The sequence below is a fragment of the Antennarius striatus genome, chromosome 6 (assembly GCF_040054535.1).
Source record: "Antennarius striatus isolate MH-2024 chromosome 6, ASM4005453v1, whole genome shotgun sequence".
Lineage (NCBI taxonomy): Eukaryota > Metazoa > Chordata > Actinopteri > Lophiiformes > Antennariidae > Antennarius > Antennarius striatus.
This window is the reverse complement of record NC_090781.1, coordinates 18,513,979-18,534,187: the sequence shown is the minus strand read 5'-3', so window position 1 is coordinate 18,534,187 and position 20,209 is coordinate 18,513,979. Positions and strand designations below refer to the sequence as shown.

At 41.1% G+C, this 20,209-nt stretch overlaps 1 protein-coding gene across 7 annotated transcripts; it reads left to right on the top strand.

Moving 5' to 3' along the window:
* Positions 1–1,042: 1,042 nt before the first annotated feature.
* On the top strand, positions 1,043–20,157 carry gdpd4a (glycerophosphodiester phosphodiesterase domain containing 4a). Of its 7 annotated transcripts, none has more exons than XM_068316575.1 (18): positions 1,043–1,400; positions 9,582–9,658; positions 10,345–10,450; positions 11,077–11,180; positions 11,428–11,521; positions 12,363–12,422; positions 12,497–12,595; positions 12,665–12,758; positions 13,945–14,090; positions 14,203–14,285; positions 14,666–14,816; positions 14,977–15,195; positions 15,381–15,538; positions 15,923–16,070; positions 16,214–16,296; positions 16,892–16,971; positions 17,220–17,388; positions 17,887–20,157. In XM_068316575.1, exons 2-18 carry the CDS (start codon positions 9,597–9,599, stop codon positions 17,891–17,893), a joined length of 1,863 nt encoding a protein of 620 aa, XP_068172676.1. In that variant the 5' UTR covers positions 1,043–1,400; positions 9,582–9,596; the 3' UTR covers positions 17,894–20,157. The 7 variants fall into 7 exon arrangements, with proteins under 7 accessions (XP_068172676.1, XP_068172674.1, XP_068172678.1 ...); XM_068316573.1 differs by having other exon boundaries at positions 1,045–1,400; positions 9,478–9,658; XM_068316577.1 differs by having other exon boundaries at positions 1,046–1,400; positions 9,478–9,658; positions 17,220–17,333.
* The last annotated feature ends 52 nt before the right edge of the window (positions 20,158–20,209 follow it).

Below are 20,209 nucleotides of genomic sequence, written 5' to 3'. Positions count from 1 at the left end.
TCCATTTGTTTCTGACTGGACTGTCGGGTCCCAAGAACCCTCTGGGTATTAGATATAGTTTCTGACCAAAAAAGGAAAACTTTATTGAATAGCATCATCACCATAACACTGCAGCTAACGGTTACTTTGATAATCAGGATGATTATCTTCTTAGACTAGTTTTTAAGTTCCCCAGGCAGAAGAGAAGCTTTACATCAGGAACACAAAGTGAGAAATTAAAATTTTAAAATAAGTTTTCTACCAAGATAATATGAAATTCTAAGTCATAAGAAAGGGATTGGATTACTGTTAAATTATTAACGTGATCTGCAATATTTAATACGGCAAGTATTTAATAACTTCTGCTGCAACAATGAGTCGTTCTTTATTTAACTATTGGTGGTTTTTTGGCTTTTTTAAATTTGAATCTGGGTTCAGACCTGCTGCAGTCATGATGTGTCTTTAATTTTTATATATATATTACTTATGATCCCCGAAGGGAAATTAATGAGCTAAATGAATTTTTGACATTTTTTAAACTTTTTAATCACATCATCGGCTAATAATATAGCACAAGACTTATTTTTATTTGATGCCTATTATTCAGTGTATAAATCCAATAGATTTTTAAGAGGCAGTTTTTAATGCCAACTGTTGGTGAGATATGAGATTCACCTCAGTGTGAGCTTGTGGTTGACCGCCACGTCCATGAAGGACAATGAAAAGTTTTGACGTCACACAAGTGAGAATATTTAATAACAGTAATCATTTAAAACATGTTCATTTTTCTTTTTTCCCCCATGAGCAATCGTGTCTTCTTAAATCTGAGTCTGGCGCATACTCAGGATAAAACCTCACACACGGAAGTTGGCTTTAATAATCGGACTACACCCGAGTCAGGAATCAGGTTTCATCATAGGTGGGACTCTCCAAACTTTATCCCTTGTCAAATCTCTGACAAATTCTAACGCCTCTACCGCTGCGGCGTGGAGGCGTTTACTGGACGCGCCTCACGCATCCGCGCCAGCGCGCACAGAAGGTTGCTACCTATGAAGCACGGCTGTGACGTCACGCGTCGCCGCGGTATCTCCGGTTTCCTCCGTCGACGCGAGTGAAATCAAACGTCGGATACCCCGTTATCTCACGCGCTCAGCTCCACCGCGCGCGTCACGCTCCGCAGCCTCGTGCCTGCAGTTTCTCCCTCCCCTTCCCTCGTCCAGCAGCAGCGCGTGCTGGTACCGGACTTCCCCCGTGTTCCGTCACACACCGAGACGCTCGGGGCTCGAGAGGCTGCGCTGCCGCGCGACAACACTGCGCCAAAGCGCTCGTGCTTCAGGACCTTTATTTAAAAACAAAAACATGACGATTTCAAAGACATGACGGGTGAGGAGACGAACTGAACGGACACGGCAGCCGACGAGGTGAGGAGACGGGAGGACTGCAGAGCCTGTCCTCCTTTCTTTTCATGTTTATTTACACGGGTGGAGGGAATTGAACAAAAAAAAAAAAATTCAGTTCACGGGGAAATTCACAAACAACGTCGGTGTCAGTTTGTTTGAGGCTACTGCCATCTGGTTTAGAATTTAGATTGAATTAGTTTTCTTCTTCCGCCCATTTTAGTTTGAATAATTTTATTTCATTTAGTCGTGTCATTGAAATATTTTACATATATTGAATGTCTCATTAAAATTGCCAGGTTATTTTAATTAATGCTACGTTTTTATTAAAGTTACAAACAGCGGGTAAGATGGAATGTTGTGCAAAATGTTTGAAAAAGTTGTTTATTTGTGGTTAATATTTAAATTTCCGTTTGACATTCCACATTTCACAGAACGTGTATTCACTAGGATATCACCTTAAAACTCAAAAGCTGCTCCTGCAGATGCGACACTGTTATGACTGACTGGGCTCCTGCAGCAGCAGTCTGGTCGAATCCCGACCCTATCAGGCTGCTTCATCCTGATCCTTCAGGTCAATACCGATCTGAGTGGAAGGGCATCTTATTCAAATTCATGGGTTATCACCCAGCCATACAGCTGTGTAAGCAATGAAAATAAAAAGAAAAGTTCCGGTTTGTCATGAGGAAAAGGGTCGCGTCCACCACGCCCGCTCGACCACAGTCATTTAGTCCGTGATGATTGGCTGCATCAGAAGCCATTGTGATGTTTCTTGGTTTTTTCTTTTCTTTCTCTTCTAAAGTTCATGTTTGGAAGGCGAACAAACATCCTGTCCCTGTTGTACACAATTGTTACAGTGGAAATGAATACTGAAGAGGTGATAAGAAAGATCCTGCAGAAATGAAAAGGGAATGTTGGTAAGCACAGACCATAATCTGGACCACAAAACAACAAGAAGTACCTCAGGGAAATCTGGAATGGAAGAGTGGTAAAGCATCAGGATTAAATTTATTCCTAGTTGGATCTGCCTAGATCTACAAAATGAAAAAGTGGACGATTTAATGCCATGCTATGTCCACCTCTGTTATATTTATGTAGTATGCGGTTGTTGTACTGGCTTATGACTTCTAAAAGGGGTATGTCAGCTACGTAGACACATTCAGATAAGGTGAGACTTCAGACCACCTCTTCCTGATAGGTGCTGACATAAAGATAAAATACCTTCTGCTCTAGTGACACCTGCTCATGCTTGCATGAAAAATAGATTTTTTTGACATTTTGGCCTTGCAGCTGGAGTTCTGGTCCGATTTGTCAGGAGCTGTCAGCTGAGCAGGGTTATTAATACATGTATGACATGCCAGCGGTAGCCACTGGCCACAACAACACTGATAGTATATCAGTGATACTGGTGGAAATCTGGAAAACAAGTGTCATGCTGTTCATGAGTGTTCATGTGATTTGATTATCTGGATGAAAATCATTTAATGTTCATTTAATGTCCTGCGACCAGAGAACAGATGTGCTGGTTAGAACGCACACATGATGCTGAAACAGCAGCACAGTGTTCTCATAGTCGTTGCCTCAGCAACTATCAATCACTAAATAAAATGGCAGTGGAAAATTGGAAGGCAAGAAAGTCACACACACATAACTAGCTAAACGTGTTAAAAATAAAAGAACATGGGTGTGGAAATAATTGGAGTGATTGCAGCTGAATCTTCCCTGTGAACCTTTATTCATTCAAAGAATCTCATTATCTTTTTGTGTGTGTATGTGCTGTAATCACTGTTATTTTATGTGCTGGTTATAAACACACTCATTTGCTGCACCCATTCGTAGGAGCATTCTGGATGCGCTATACCATGTAAACTCTGACACACAGCCGTGAAGCGATGAGAATCACTGTTGCTGTACAGCCCCCCCGACGACACTAAATCTCTTCTCAAGTCGTAAGAGAAGCCGTCGCCGCTGTGATTCTCTGTGACGTCAGTGTCGTTCGGTCATTTCAGGATAGAGACAAAGGAGTAATGAGTGTTTTCTATGTTATATACGCTTCAAGGGTTTGGTTATTTTGCCTTAAAGAAATAGTTCTGTTCCTGGAATCAACCTGATTCTCCATCTTTTAGCTTCTGACATCGAGATGAATCTTTAACATTTGATTGGACCTGTCATTTCCAGTTAAACTGAACAAATCTTGAATACAGATTTTGAAGCATGGACTTAAATTTCCACAGTCGACAAACACAGCTGCACCGAAGCTGTGAGGATCACATGTAATGAGTTTTTCAACGACTGAATCAATATGTCGACTATCTTAGTATTAATCTGTGATGAATCATTAACATCAATGCAGATGCATTTCTTCTTCATCATGTTTGTTTGCATGGTCTCCACCATCTGGTTTGTGTTCGGTGAAAAACAGGAGCCAGAGGGACGACAAGCTGTTCATTAGTAAGGAACTGGGACTGAACTGTGAGGAGAGAGTCTGTCTGAATCCGAATGCCACCCCCCCACCCCCCTGGACTTGAGGACTGTTGTAGACTTAAATCGGACGTGCTGTGATGTGTGTGGCCATCAGACAGCGGCTAAGTTGAGGTGAGACTGCAAAGCTTTAAAAGCTGCAGCTACACAGGCCTGAAGGTTACAACGGGATTAAGTGTGGGTCTGGTGGGGGTGAAGTCTCTATCCCTGGGGGTGAGAGTTGTACATATCCCCTCCTTCTCTTTCTATACAGACAGTGAATTAATAGCAAACAGCTGATTGGCATGAGGACCAAACCCTGCATTTGTTTCTGTCTTGCCTCCATGTGTATCCATACAGTCCTCTACTTATATGTTTTGCTGATTCATTTTTTATTATTTTTTTACACATTTTCTTAACACAGCCTCCAGATTTTGTTTATGTTGCTTTCAGCTCTGTGAAGGCTTTCTTCGCTCCTGCAAGCTTCTCATAAGCTACTCTCAGACAGGCATTGCACAACAGTTCCAAAATAAATTCCTCTCTCTGTTCTGCCTTCATTGGGTTCAAACAGGCCATCAAGGTGGATTAAAGGCAAAACGGACCCAGAATGAAAATGGTGTCTGAATGGGGATAAAGTTTTACCCAACCATCCTGGGACCAGTCTTATTCAGGGTCTAGTAGAATCTGCTGCTGGGTTCTACGCTGGATCCACAGTACCTTATTGTTTTATTCTACAGTAGCTTCATTTCATATGCAAAGTGAGAAACCAAATCTGGTTTATTGAGTCTCTGGAGACTCATTTATAGACCCATTTAACAGTATATCTTAAATGTTTTTGACTCTAATACATTTCCCTCTCAGCAATGATCTGCTTCACATTCATACGTCTATTAGCCATGCCTCGTGGGATCATTAAAGTTTAATTTAATCTTGTGCATAATCACGTTCTGCTACCGCAGTGCAACAGCGGGGATCAAGTGCCCGGTTTAAAGGGCACTCCACACGCTCTGCAGGGATTCAAACCCATGTCCTCACAGTAATACGCTGCTGCCTTCTATGTCGGAGGAAAAAATGCTTTGTAGACCTGAAATAGTGAAAGTGCCAATTAGCTTCTGAGTCATGTTGTGTCCTTTACAAAAGACATTCTGTCTGTTTGCTTCCAAGTTAATTTTGTTTGCTTGATTTAATATTTATTTCTCCTGCATTTTTATTATGTTCCCTTCTTGTCCTGAGATGACTGCAGTTAAAGTGAGACAAATAAAGACATTAGAAGTGGGTAATGTAGATGCTCATATATAAACACACAGGCACATTAAATTTCAGAATTAAAGAAACATTGAAATTTTTGCATTTAGATTAAATGAACACAAATTTATTACTTTTGCACCTCACAAGCTGCTGACTACGGGAATCTGGAAATTAATATACTTAAGCTTATAGTTGTCACCTGTGTGTGTGTGTGTATGTGTGCGACGCTTGTTTTATGAGATTGAAGTTTTCGAGAGTCCACTTCTTTTTTAATTTAATTTTTTATAGTAGTTTGATCCCCAAAGGGAAATTAAGACAGCACCCTCTAGTTACTAGTTCAAAAGCATGCACACACACACACACACACACACACACACACACACACACACACACACACACACACACACACACACACACATATATGCCTGTAGGCATGCAAGGAAGGTAGAGTGGCAGGCAGCTCCTTCTTGGTGCGCCTCAAATGAGCAATTTGTAAAGGGGACGGCGCCTTGCTCAAGGGTGCCTCGGCAGTTCTCCGGAGGTGAGCTGACACCTCCCACTGTCAGCTCACCTCCGGGTATGTTTTTTTTGGGCGGGAGCAGGAATCATAGGACAGCCCGCTTTACCACTGAGCCACTGCCACCCCTAAAAATCTTGGATGCATCTCGAAATAATGGAGTCTAATCGGATTCGAGTCATAAAGCTTTTCTACTGATGTTGTTTTCCGACTAGAACTGCATTTAGAAAAGGGGATGTAGAGTTTTTAAAGAGTGGGTGGGTTAGATTTAGGGTTAGGTTATTTTAGGGTGAGGGCGAAGCCGACGATGCCACGTCCTGCAGCAATAGTAGAGCAGGAGGAATTTTTATCAATAAATTCACTGCTAATTTAATGGCTGTTTGTTAGTTGTTTGTCTGTCTGTTTGTTTGTTTGTTTTGTGATGTCTGTGTTGGTTCTAAATTATCCAGGTTATGGTTATCTCAATCTGTTAAAATCAATTCACTGGACTTTTTCTTGAAGACATTTCACCTCCCATCCAACAGGCTTCATCAGTTTGTTTTGTGATGCTGGTGTCAGTGGTTATCATCAGGGTTTTGTTGGAGTTAGTTCAGAAAAGTTAAAATGAGAGTCTGCAAAAAAATAGAAATACTACATCACTTGACGTATAGGCTAAGAAAATATAGATTTATTGACTATTATTACTCTTATTTCTATTATTATTATTATTGTTTTTATAGTTGTTATCTAGCTTTACCATGTTTATACTTTTTTTCTCTTTCATAGTTTTACCATAAAAAAAGAAATTATGGTCCTGCCATGAAACACTTGTCCTTTAGAGGACTTTGCTTCAAAAACCTGTCTATATGGAGCGATGCATTATAAAGTTAATAATTCACACACATGACTTTAAAGGACATGACACAAGGCGAGAAGAGGTTGTAGAGCAATGCATACTTGCTTTTCGGTTGTCATGTAATGTCTTATTGGTGCACAATAGAACTGAGAGGTCAATCTGGAAGGAAAGTGAAGACATTTTTCAACTTTAACACCTTTATGAACCCATCCCGAGAAAAATTATCGAAGGTTATAGGCATTATTCACGTAAACTTTACCACCTCGTCACCCTGAATTATCTGCTTATGGACTCAGCTTGTGTGTAACTATTTTTTATGACTCTGATAAGGAAGGGATTAGGTTGAAAGTTTTCGTGAACATTCTGTGACTTCTAAGCAGTGAAATACTGACTGGTTTTCATCAAAACAACATGTCAGAATGTCAATAGAACAACTGGAGAAGCTGGTTTATAATTGGCCTCTTCACTCCCTTTATGCTGCATGATAGTATTCCTCGGCATCGTGTTCACTCCGTTTTTCTCTTTGGGTGATGTTATAATTCGTGTTGCGGACAAAAGGCAGTCGATGTTCCTGTCAGATGAAACGCAGATGAGCAGGAAGATTGCTCTCCTGTTTTCTGCTCTGCTGCTCACTTCCCACCGTTGCCCACAAATTAAGACGTAAGAAATGCCAGGTACAGCTCCTTTGACATTTTAATGGAACATCCTCTACCAGATCTGTGTAGAAGATAAAATACTCACCAGTGAGTGTAGGTGGCAGGTTTTGTTCCATTATCCCCAAGAGATAAAAATGATAGGAGAAACACAACGTTCCTTCATCCAGAATAATTTTTTACACTGAAAATATTTCTTTTCTTGTTGAAGGCTGCTCATCATGTCTGCCTTCATCCGACCTCGCACATATCTCAACCATCATGTAGTAATGCCTTTTGATTTTATTGAATTCAATTTGTCTGGTTTCTATGGAAACATGTACCCATTTAGTCTGAATACATCTTGCGAGCTATATAAATTACTAAATTACTCAATGTTTGTTGATAATTTACTCTTCCTACAATTCTTATTTTTGCAGTTTTCACTGGAAACTGCAAAAATAAGATTCCATTCTATTTAAACACAGCATTAAATTCCCCTGGGGGGGGGGGGGGGGGCTGAATGTACAAGTACAGTACAATATGACACCACTGATACTGGTTGGATGCTGTTCCTCCTGAGGTGTCACAGGGGTAGAACAAACTGACAGCCGTTCATTAAGCAGTCATTAAGCGTTGAAACAGTCAGTCATGGTGGAATAGAAAAGGCTGTTTGAATGAGGCTACAGATTTGTTGCAGGACACATGGTTTGTGCTACCTGCTGTTGGTGCATTGCAGTTTTTTTTTTAACTCTCTGCAGTTTCAAATGTGACAATGCTGTATTGAGTATACACAAAAGTTTTAGGATCCTGGTTTGGCGCCTTTTTTTAACTGCATGAAAAAAAATAAAGATATATGTTAATTACATATATAAAAAAAGAAATGTCTTAAAGATGTATGTGGCTGCATTGTGTTGATTTGATATTTATTTACAGTTTAATGTCAGATGAACAACTAAGTGGGGGAGACAAAATAAAGATCAGCATCATCTTCCTGATTTGTATGTTTTTAGTTGCTCTTCCTGCTTTCCCGTCATTCTCTCTAAGATGCAGGATCTTTGTCTCTGTCCTCACTTTTAGGACAGAGCCAAGGTTTAGCTATCTTTCAGACGAATTAAAGATGTCGACTCGCCTTTTGGGAAATATTGTCCGTTTTATGTGTCTGTCTGTGTTTCCCGACATTTTCTTTGTCCTGTTTATTTTTCTCTTTCTACATTTTGCAGCTCTTATTAATTTATGCCGCTGTGTTCTTACTCTGTGATGCCTTATGTCCTGTTGTTATTCACAACGCTCGTGCAACATAGTTATGTAGATGTCACAGCCTGTGGTTTTGTGTTCATAACAGCTTTGAGGACTTCTGCTGGTCGTTCTTCTCGTTCAGGCTGTCATTTCTTCAGTCTTTCCCTATAGTATTCCATCTGGTTGACCCAACTCCCGTCACCCTTCACAGCAGTAATAACAGATCTGATGTCATCGTTGCCATGGCAGCTGTTTATTGACTTGGTTGTTTGAATTGGCCTGCCGCTGACATAAGTTACAGAGACCAAATTAAAGTAAATTAAAATAGCTGAAAAGGGTTTCATGTCAAGTTTGACAATTCTATGAAGCTTGTTTCCAGCAGAATCCAGCAGTTTTTATTAAAAGGCCAGATAAAAGTGAGACAACACTGAGTTTTAAAACTGAGTTTAACATCTCTACATTAAATCTTTCAATTTTAACTTTATGATTGAACACGTTCACTCTCTGGTCAGTGGAGTTTTTATATGGGAGAGTGTGTGTTCAGTCTTTCAGCTGATTTCTTCTCAACCCAGGACTCTGCTGGAAGCTGCTGGACCTACATTCAGCAGATGTAGGCCACCTATTTGTGTCTGAACACATCGGTCTCAGCGTTAGAACTGCTTATTGTGAGTTCAGTGATGGAGCTGAAAGAAGTTTATCGATTAATCCTTCATTTCATCAGCAGAATTTGATAAGCGGCAGTGTTGGAAACTGATTTAAAACCGTTTTATTAATAGTGAGGACTAGTTATTGATCAAAATTATCGATATGATTGGATGAGTGTGTGCGTGCGTGCGTGCGTGCGTGTGTGTGTGTGTGTGTGTGTGTGTGTGTGCGTGTGCGTGTCCTTTGTTTATATTGTTGATCAAGAGCAGATTGTGTTTGAATCCATATTTCCAGGCTGAAGCCATCAATCTCAGAAGTTTATGTTTGAATTCCACATGAGAGGAAATGTTGCGTTCGTTTCATGCCTGGAAAATCTGTACAGTCGTCTTGGAAATCCATATTAAAGTCCTCTTCCATATCACAGTTGTAATTTTAAGCTGCTTTATCTTTGGTGGTGTGATGTGATGTGAACCAGAACAGAGCGACCTGCCTGGCCTCATGATCCGCTGTTCTTTCCCTCTTTAGGTGGCAATCGCTTGGCGGCTGACAGACCAGTGTCCTCTTCTCTGTCTCCCCTGTCCTCTCTTCACCTCCCCTTCCCTTTCCCCCCTTCCTCTCTGTGATGCCAGGCTGCGGCTGAGTGTATGCCTGTGACCAGACTGAAACTGGGGAAGCTAAAGGTGGTGCGGCGGCAGCTGCTGCAGAGGTACACAACTAAACACACAATCAACCGCCGGTTGTAGATGAACACATGAATGTACAGACAGGCAGCCGGTCTGAGTCTGTAGAGATGAACATCAGTCATCGGTTGCATGCATTTGCATCGACTTGACTGGGGGTGCCCATGCTAGATTTAGAAATCATTTGAATGTGTCCTAGAGAAGGAGAAGGATGAGTCTCCCCTTCAGGAAAGAGACAGTCTGATCATCATAAAAGGGTTTTATTCTTCTGTTTTGGACCGATTGGTTGTAATGTAGGCATGTGAAACACAGGGGTGGGTTTGTTGACATTTCATTAGATTTGAATTAGATTATCCATTCTGATAATTTAATCTGAACCATTCTGGAACTGATCAAATCAGCTTTGATTCATGAATTTGCAGCTGAAGTTCAAATGAAAACTGGACTGAGATTTATATATTTTGCTGATGGAGAGACAGAAATACAGCTTAGTTGATATTGACTTCAGGTGACGTTGTTGATTTTCATTCTTACACGGCCCCAGCCAGTAGTAACGTCTGACAGCTGGCGCTTACTGATGCTAATAAGCTGCTAATAAAAGTCATGACCTTTGATTTCTTACTCACGATGTTTTGTAATGTAGTATTTAATGTTCGATTTTTAGAAAAAATCAATTTATTCTCATTGGTTAACATTTGAATGACTCCCCCAGGTATGAACACCAGCCGTTTGTCTCCTGCCTGGCCGGCCTCTACGGTTGCCAATGGAGACGATACCAAAGAGCCCGAGCGCAGCCAGGAGAATGCTGCTGCAGCAAGGTAAACACACGCACACACACACACACACACACACACACACACACACACACACACACACACACACACACACACACACACACACACACACACACACACACACACACACACACACACACACACACACACACACACACACACACACACACACACACACACACACACACACAAGGAGAGAACGCTAGGCCATTTTAAAGCAGTGTTTTGAGTTAGTTAGTTTGCTGATACTGCAGAGCGTATTGATCGTCTACCTTCTTCTCCTGTATCCAACCTGCTGACTCCAACAGTCGATTACTGCTTTTATCTAAAAAAATATCACCACATATACAGTATACACATCGTCATCTTACACGAACATATACTGCTGTCTCTTTGCAGCACAGAGGCATCATATGGGTTACTTTTGTTCGAAAAGAATACCTGTGATCATTTTACGCCACTGGTATAATAATAGCAAATCTACCCTTTGGAAAAACATTGTGTGCTCAACTCAGAATCATATTCAGACATTACAGTTGGAAAGTCATTCATTCCTGACCAAACAGTTTTTTTCCCACTTTTCATAGACGATAAAATATGTATGAAATATCAATTATTCTTGTCAATCATTGAAATAATGTGTGTTACAGGTGGAGTGTGTCAGCTTTGGCCTCCTGATCCTCACCTTCTTTCTGAGTTTTTTATTCCTGTACTTCTGGAGTGAAGCTCAGAATGACTACAACGACTTTGACTGGTTGGTCACATACAGTACATACGTCGTGTGATTGGCAGAGCATGGAATATAACGTGCAAAAACCTTTTTCTTTCCATTATTCAACTCCATCGGAAAATTTTGGTGATATCAACTTCATCTTTGCATTCAACCGTGACATCCTGTTGTGGTTCTAGTTTAAACAGTTAACTGAGTGTGTTCATCAGTTTTTTATGTACAGTATGTATGAAGAAACCAAACTCATTAAAATGATATTTTTGTGCTTCAGGTTTAACTTTGGGACTCTGGGCTTCTGGTTTCCCTGGTCTCTGGTCCTGCTGGTTGTTGCTGCTGCTCTGTTCACATACATTGCTCTGCTTTTGGTATGCACTCTGTAAAGTTTCAGCTTGTTTATTTTAAACTTTGCAAAATAAAATATAACATGGTATCAGCATTAAAGGCAGACATAGGCAGGCATTGTTTTTAGATGGAGGGATTTCAGTGCAGAAGTTCGTTCTGGACATCTGAACTGTACACTCTTTACAGGCTGGAGTGTTGTTGAGTAAAACACTTGAACATGTTGCTTCTGCCTTAAACCCAGATTACAGTAAACTAGAGGAACTTTATTGTTTAGCACATGATAAGACCAAGATGGTTTGGTTGTGTCACTTCATTTCTTTGACTCTTAACCGAAATGCACTTTAGGTTCCACAGCATTTAGGAATCATGTCCCCATTGCTTTGTTTTACTACCAGAATAGTGATGGCGCTGGGATGAAGTGGTGGAGTATCGAGAGAAAAAAAAATGAAATGAACACTTCTGTATGCTAACAACAATTTGCCAACTCTTAGGGTGATATAAGCACAACACATCTAACTCGTGGAAATGAGCTCTTCTGTCTCTCTTTTAACCTTATAAATAAATACTGTAGATGCAGGCAGAACAAGCTCTTCCTCCTCCACTTTCTTACTGACCAGGGCGGTGGGTGACAATACCCGAGACAAGATGGAAAAGTTTATATAATTTTAACTGCATAGAAAAAAGATGCCAGCTACAGTTGTTGTTGTTGTTTTTTGTGGCTGCATAAAATCTTTCCTGATTTGGAAGAAAACAAATCACTGCTATATCTCGACCGTCAATCAGTGAAAAGATTGAAGTTTTAAAAATATTTTGAATTGTATGTGTGGTAGGTGTTCATATATTTAATGATTATTACCTGGACAGGTGCTGGCAGTGTGCCTCCTTTCGGAGGGCCAGAGGCTGTATCTTCACTGGAGCCATAAGGTACGACATCCACAATGTCAAATTATGTTCCCTCGTGTGGAAGTTGTCTTACGTTGTGTCTCGTCTCCCTTCAGTCTGGCATCGTGGTGACGCTGGTGTTCTCCGTCACGGCCACCGCCATCCTGTCAGATCTCTGGAGCAAAGAATGGAAGACTCTCCTTCTCTCCCTGCAGGTTCATCCATTTCTTAATGTGTGAGTGAAATGTTTAAGACATTTTGATCGATCCCTTTTTCCTTCACAGGTGACGGCGCCTTTCCTCCATGTGGCTGCAGTTTTACTTATGGCCATTCTCTCCTGGCCCATAGCGCTGCACTTTTTCCGCATGAACAAGAAAGGTAGGAAAGCTGATGGGTTGATCTTTGAAAATTTGATCACCGTATTGGAATTGGCTTGGTTTTTGGTTTACTGATCATTTTAAATCAACTTTCAAACCTTCTTTTTACTTATGGCTGTGTCACGTTGTGTTTTGTAGTCTCTGAAAGTCCTTTTCTCCTGTCTGAATGGCTTTGACCTCTATGTCTCCCTTTCTTCATTCTTTGGTCTCCATGGGTACTGTCCCTGGTTTCCATGGTGATTCAGTGGGTAGAGTGATGCTGCGTCATGTTGGGAGTCTGTCTCGATAGGAGAAGATGGAGAGGGAGAGAGAGAGAGATTTGCTATAGCACAAAATGCAATTTAGTTCTCTCCTTTTCAAAAGCGCCCACTCAAGTCTGTGTTAGAAAGGAAAGTTGCATTCACTTATGTGTCTGGCTGTCATTCCAAATGTACATGCACTTAAATGTGCACAACTTGAAGCCTTGATTATTTCAACGATTGAACTGTATAGAAAATGAACCCTACACAGTTGATTTGAACAGGATAGTAGCCATAGAGACCAAAATAATTGTTTGTATCAGGCTATAAAGACATTAATTGCGTCCATGGGGATTGGCTTGCGTTAGATTCCAACCTTAAGTGGCCATTAGAGGATCAATTTTTGGCACCACCACCCTGGCTTCAGCCCCTGAGGTTGCATCATGCTTTCATATGGTAAAGCAAGTAAATGTATCTCCGTCAGACCAATGATATTGTTCCCAGTAGAAGCTGCTCTGTAACCAGGTGTCTGTCATTCCGTCTGTTGCCCGTAGGATTCTCGACCAGACCACCATATTTATCCTGTCAGGAAAGATTTACCCCAAATAATCCTGATTTGGATTAACATCCAAATCCTGCACTAATGCACTCCTGTGAGCATTACTATACCTGGGGCATAAGTAAAGCGTTGCTCTGTTGTGTTCATGTTGTTAATCAATGTAGCATACCAACAATAAATGAACCGTGTTTTGATAAATCTTGCATCATCATCCTCGCTCCACTTCAAGAGGCTGTGGTCATTTCCTGAACTGTTGGATTTGACTTCTGTTGTGATTTTTTGTCAACCTAGATTTTATTGAATCTGATTCCCTAATAACTGAAACTTATTTTTAATTGAAAAAAATGATAAACACTTAAAATCTCCTACATATGTGTCATAATCTCCAGTGCGTCAGGTGGCTGTACTGGGTCTCTACCTGTCCATACTGTTCTCTCTCTACCTGGTCCCGCTGGGAATGTACTCACCCTGCATTAAAGAGGCAGGAATGCTGGGACCCGCCCCGGCTCTCATCGGACACAGAGGAGCACCAATGGTGAGTCCATGAATGCTAGAATGTCATTTAATATATCAGATGTTATCTTCACTGCAGAGGTCTCCTGGTTTGGACATAGTGTTTGTTTGTGACTTTATGTGTGCATCTGCAGCTGGCTCCGGAAAATACTGTGATGTCATTTAAGAAGGCAGTGGATGCTGGAGGAGAAGGACTAGAGACTGATGTGACCATCAGGTAATCAAGGCTGTTGAATATGTGTTAGTGAATAATGGCGACTGCCTCCTTGGGATGAACAGTAATTTCATGGTCATTTGCGGCAGTGGAAAAGCAAAATGAAACCGGTTCGGGTCTGTATCTTGTTTGGACTGAACTGAATAAATTGTTCTGCTCAGATTTGATCCTCAGGGCCAAGGTGATTACTGCCATGCCAATCCAGTTAGCATGGGTTAGCATGCAATCTTCCACTTAAACAACAGACAGATTAGCAGCATTGCCATGATTTGGCATTAGTAGATTAGCTAATCCCATTCTGCTGGTGACCGTAGTGAGTCTAGTGGTCTGCTTACATCCAGATGCCTCATTTCATCACATGTTGTTCCCACCTGTATCCGTAGCTACGATGGCGTTCCCTTCTTGATGCATGATTCCACTCTGAGGAGAACCACTAACGTCGCTGAGGTTTTCCCAAATCGAACACACCATGATGCCTCCATGTTCACCTGGGCAGAACTGCAGCAGCTGAACGCTGGCAACTGGTTCTTATCGGTGAGACGCAAATAAATCTGGGTTTATATACGTAACAGGGGGTAGATAATGATTACATATGTTAAAAGTACATTTGAAAAGCCCCACTGATGTCGCTTAGTTATTTTTAAATTCCAATTCCAATCAAGAATTAAACAAATTTTCTCCATCTCTACTGCAGAGGGATCCTTTTGGTAGTGTGTCATCTTTATCTGAGGCCGACCGCCTCCATGCACAGAACCAGTCAGTCCCGTCGCTGGCCCAGTTCCTGGAGGTGGCATCTCATAGTGGCAAACTAGTGCTGTTTGACCTGCGCAGGCCACCGTACGGACACCCTTACAGTCAAGTTTACATAAACCTCACCCTGCAGGTGGTGCAGGCCATCATCAACTCGTCACAGGTAGAGATAGATGTGTCCAAAATGACATTTAATCTGTGTTGATATCAAGTCCAGTCCCAGCAGTGGAACCTACATATGCATGGCTGTTTTTGTGTGTGTGTGTGTGTGTGTGTGTGTGTGTGTGTGTGTGTGTGTGCGTGCGTGCGTGCGTGCGTGCGTGCGTGTGCGTGCGTGTTGTTGTGCAGGTGCTGTGGCTCCCACCTGAGGACAGGCAGCTAGTCCAGACAATGGACCCAGAACTGCAGCAGACATCCGGACAAATGGCCTCCATCCAAGAACTTGCAAACGGCCACATCACTAGATTGAACCTTCACTACAGCACCATGTCAGAACAACAAATCAGGTACAGATAGAGAAAGGAAATCTGGAATGGAAGAAGCAGTGAGAGAGCTCCTGTTAGGAGACGGGTGTTCAGAGGTGGTTCAGAAAGGACGAGGCTTTGAGAGTCTGACAAGGAGCACTAGAGAAATAATGGGTGGCACTTGTGCATAAATAGAAGCTGTGGGAGAACTCTCTGGAAAGATGAGGGCTGGAAAGTTGACTTCTGTTGAGCAGAACCCACACAGCCCACTGAAGTAGTCTCATCCTTGTTGCTGTTGATTCGCTCTCATCATCACTGAAATGAGGACGTGCTGATTTTGAAGGCGTGAATCACCCTGTGATGTTGTGTGTTGTGCTCGTAATTACTGTGTAATTACTAATGTTTTTGTCTCCCCTCACCCTAAAGTAAGTACAGGTCTGAGAATATAAGTACCAACCTGTACGTCATCAGCCAGCCGTGGCTCTACTCTCTGGCCTGGTGCGCCGGAGCTCAGTCTGTGACCACCAATTCCGTCCACATCCTGTCCAGCCTCGGCAAGCCTCTCTTTCTTATGGTGAGTCCATTCAGGTGTATCCCGCTGCTGTCTCTGACATGTTGGTTACATAACCTGTCCTACTACTGTGTAATCAGAAGCATATTAATTATAAAATGATCGATTGAAGTCAGAGACAACATCTGCATCGCTTCTCTCCCCAGACTCCAGAGGAATATAATTTGATGTGGCTCCTGACTGATGCTGTGTCTGCGTTCCTCATCACTGCAGTTTTCATATTCCATTGGTGTGTAGAAACACAGACACACACACACACACATACACACAAATGTCATTTGCTGATGTTTGGTTCATGAAGCTGATCCGAGTCTTTCTGGCGGCTGCTGATGTTTTGTTCTAATTTAATTTGTAGTCTGAGATGTCTGTCTTCCCCTACGATGTGAAGAGAAATGTGTTTTGATCAGTGTAACTGTGGAGAATATGAAAGATCAGAAGCCGTGCAGAGAGGCTGTTGTAATATTCGTTAGGCAAACTGACAACATGACACCTCTTGTGATCTGGAAAGTAAAATACTGCAGAGTTCTCAGAAGAGGGTTTCTGGATAATAACTCAGAAACTGTTCATTATTTCCTCATCAGGCTGAATACACACATCTAATACTGTACGTGCCTTTTGATATTTTGGGAGTTTCTTTTTTCAATGAACTGCACCTGTAACAAAGGATCTTCAGGATTTCATGCTTCTCTTTTGCTGATCTTCATGCTTTGCATCGAGTGCATTGAGTGCACATCAATCTCAGCGATTCATGTAAGCATCAGAAACACAGCTGGTTGCTGTCAAACCCTCTGATCTCTCTCTCTCTCTCTGGTGGTTGTTGTCAGGTGGAGGGAGAGAGGCCTTACCTTCTGGTCCAGCAGCCGTCAAACTCACGAGAATGGACCGTACAGCAAGTTCAGGACTGGTACGAGAACATTTTTGTGTTCCCTCGCTGTTGACGTGTGTTTCCACGTTTCATTTGTTGCTTTGCGTTCATCTTGGCTGATGTGAACGTTCACTGGAGATAAACAGAGATTAGCAGAAATGATAGATTATAATATTGATTTTATCAGACCATCATTTGTCGTAAAAATCCGTGCCTTGCCCGATCGGGACATTTATCATCATCATTGACCTCCTGCTCTGTATGTGTTTGGTATGTGGTTGTGTCAGAGTCGTCAGAGGTCATCTGTATTCGCTGGAGCACCCTCCAGTCTGACCCCCTCGGCTGGAGCCCTCAAACCCTGACCCCGTGCATGTCAGCCCTGCATGTCAACCAGGAACCTTGTATGAACCTTGAACCCTCTTTGAGCAGTATAAGAATATGTGTCTTCTTTAGAAAGTGAGCATTAACCCCCATTGATAGCGTGGAATGACGTTAGAGAAGTGTGTGGATTAAAGGACTCAGAGGTCACGTACACGGGACACATGCATGTTATGATAAATAATCTTTAATTACATAAAGAAGAGGCTTCATTAAAGCTTTGCATGTTCTGAACCTGGTGGGAAACTGTTATGAAGCCTTGACATAAGTCCTCACTGTAGAGTATGTGTCCTTATGTCATCCACCAAACTGCTGTTTGCACATGACTTCTTTTTTTAATCTAACATTTGCATTTAGGGATGCTTGGCTTTCTCACGGCTGGTTGTATTAATATAGACATATATATATATATATATGTGTGTATATATATATATATATATATATATATATATATATATATATATATATATATATATATGTATGTATATATATTTATTTTTAGACCCCCCATGCCTTTATTACTTACAGTCTACTAATGTGAATGTGTAAAACTGCTTGACTTTGTCCCGTTTGCAGAGCTTAGCGATGTGTGGTCCATCTCCAGCGTCAATGTCAGGCCCGATCTTCGTAGCGCGCCCAGTTCTCCCAGTACCCCTCACCTGCCCACCATTACAGAGGAGTGACTGGTAGAGGGATCGAGACAGGGGGGTGTCTCAGCAGAGGAGAGGAAAAAGAACGTTTGCTGCCCCTGAGAACCTTTGTTGGGAAGGATTAGACAAACCCTGAAACATGTAAATCACTCATGTGGAATTATGGGTTGTTGTTTTATTTGGGCTGAATTTTGATTCACTCATTAAGAAGCTGTTTTAAAAATCCCCTTTTGTTCCTAAAGTAAATAGAACGTTCAAATCAGAAAAGAAAAATGTGTGGATTGTGGAATAAATTCTGAATCTGAATAGAGTAAACAGAAAAGAGACAAATACTCTTGTCTTTCCCAACTTCCACTCTCATCCTGTTAATCTGTGGACGAATGCCTGCAGGAAGTGAACTGTTGAACCTGCAGAGACGCTGGACGGGTTCCCGGGACCATCGGATTTCATTTCCATGTAGTCATCTCAGTAAAATATCCGGTCAGCGAAGACATTCAGCGCCACCAAAAGACACACCGCTGTAGCATACGGCCTGCTGTCATTCTTCAGCTCCATTTTTTTCTAGCTGATAAGCTGATGGTGGTTAGGATTTGGGTTTGGAGTCATGTGACCGATGATAAAACAGAGCTTTTTGTTGTCATTTTCAACTGTACACATTTCAGGTGCATCAGATCAAACCTCACAGAGCGTCTGCAATCGTTGGACAAACTTTGGACTGACGGCGTGAATGTAAACTGGAGAAGGTGTCTTTGTTTCCTAAAAAAGGGAATGCACCAAGCGGGGCCGTATTTCTCATAAGCAGATGAGGAATGTTTCAGCTGGTGTCATTTCAGTTTGGAGGTGTATTTGTGCCAAATGCAGATTCAGCTGCTCTACAGAAAAATTAGGTAGAAGGATGCTAGCACTAAGTGCCACAAAAAAAAAAAAAAATCACAATCACTTGATTCATCCAGCACAGGAATTTATTTTTAAAAAAATTCTAACAATACTTTCTCACAAATCACCTTGGATGCATATCGTTGCAGATATTTATTGCAAGGAATCAGAATAACATGGCTCACACTGGGCCGCTCATTACAGACCAAGTCCAAGCACTAGCCCCTCATTTAGCATTTAAGCTATCATTCTTGGACTTGGACAAATATTTTACTCAACTATTTGTTCAAGTTTAGGACTTGGATGGTTTTTAGCCGTTGGTCCCAACTAGACAGTCTCTGTTTGTCACATGTCGGATGAATTCTGTGGCTGCAGGACTCTTTACCTTCTTTTAAGAATGTCTCATGGCATTCCTCAGCCCTGAAATATTTGCTTATTCATCTTAGAATTAAAGCCAAATGATTGTCTGAGTGCAAATGCAATGTAACTTCATTATTGTATTGTATTGTACAGTATTGTAACATGATTAAGTGATTAGCATTTAGTTGAACTATTTAGGTGTTCCTGATGAGCGTATAGGAGGTGATCTGTAGCTACAGATACTTGTTTCTACTCCACCACGTTTGAGTCTGATTGTAGATGCATCCTAACGACACATGAGCATCATGAACATCAAGGGAACATCATGTTTAACGTTATCTCTGAAGACAACTAGCAAACCGACTAAGTACCTGTAATTTTTCATATTCTCCTGGAAATGTAGGTTTATTGTATTTGCTTTTAAATCTTAATATTTAAGACAAACATCCAATTATAGCTTTATAACCCTTACATTTTGCTCTGCATGCTATTTCATTAAAAGGAAATGCAAAAAAAACTTAAATTAGTGCATTCAAACCTTAAAGAAGGTCAAGAATAAAAAGGAAATTTGGTAAAGCTCTATTAAAAAAAAAAGATGTTTTAGGATATAAATTTGACCCACTGGAAAAAACAGCTCTTCATTATCTTATCCTCACTCCAGATTGGTGAGTAAATGGACTTTAAAAGACATTAAAAGTAAACTGAAGCGTTATAAAATCTCAATATTATATTTTAATAATGCCCTACAATAATCAATTCTGAGGGAAAATTATGTAAGGTATAATATTGTTGTATTTGGATATTATAGTACCATTCTTTAAATGGTTATTTCCAATGTGCTGTACTGAGAGGTTTGATTTTTTTTATTTTATTGTAGCATTATGATTTTTAAAAATTTCATTCTTAGTTTTTTCTGATTGTAAATGTTACTATCACTTGGAATTAAAATGTAAAAGAACAATTTCTTTCTGGTTGTTCATCGTCATGTTTGAGTGCCTTCAGCTGCTGTTTGA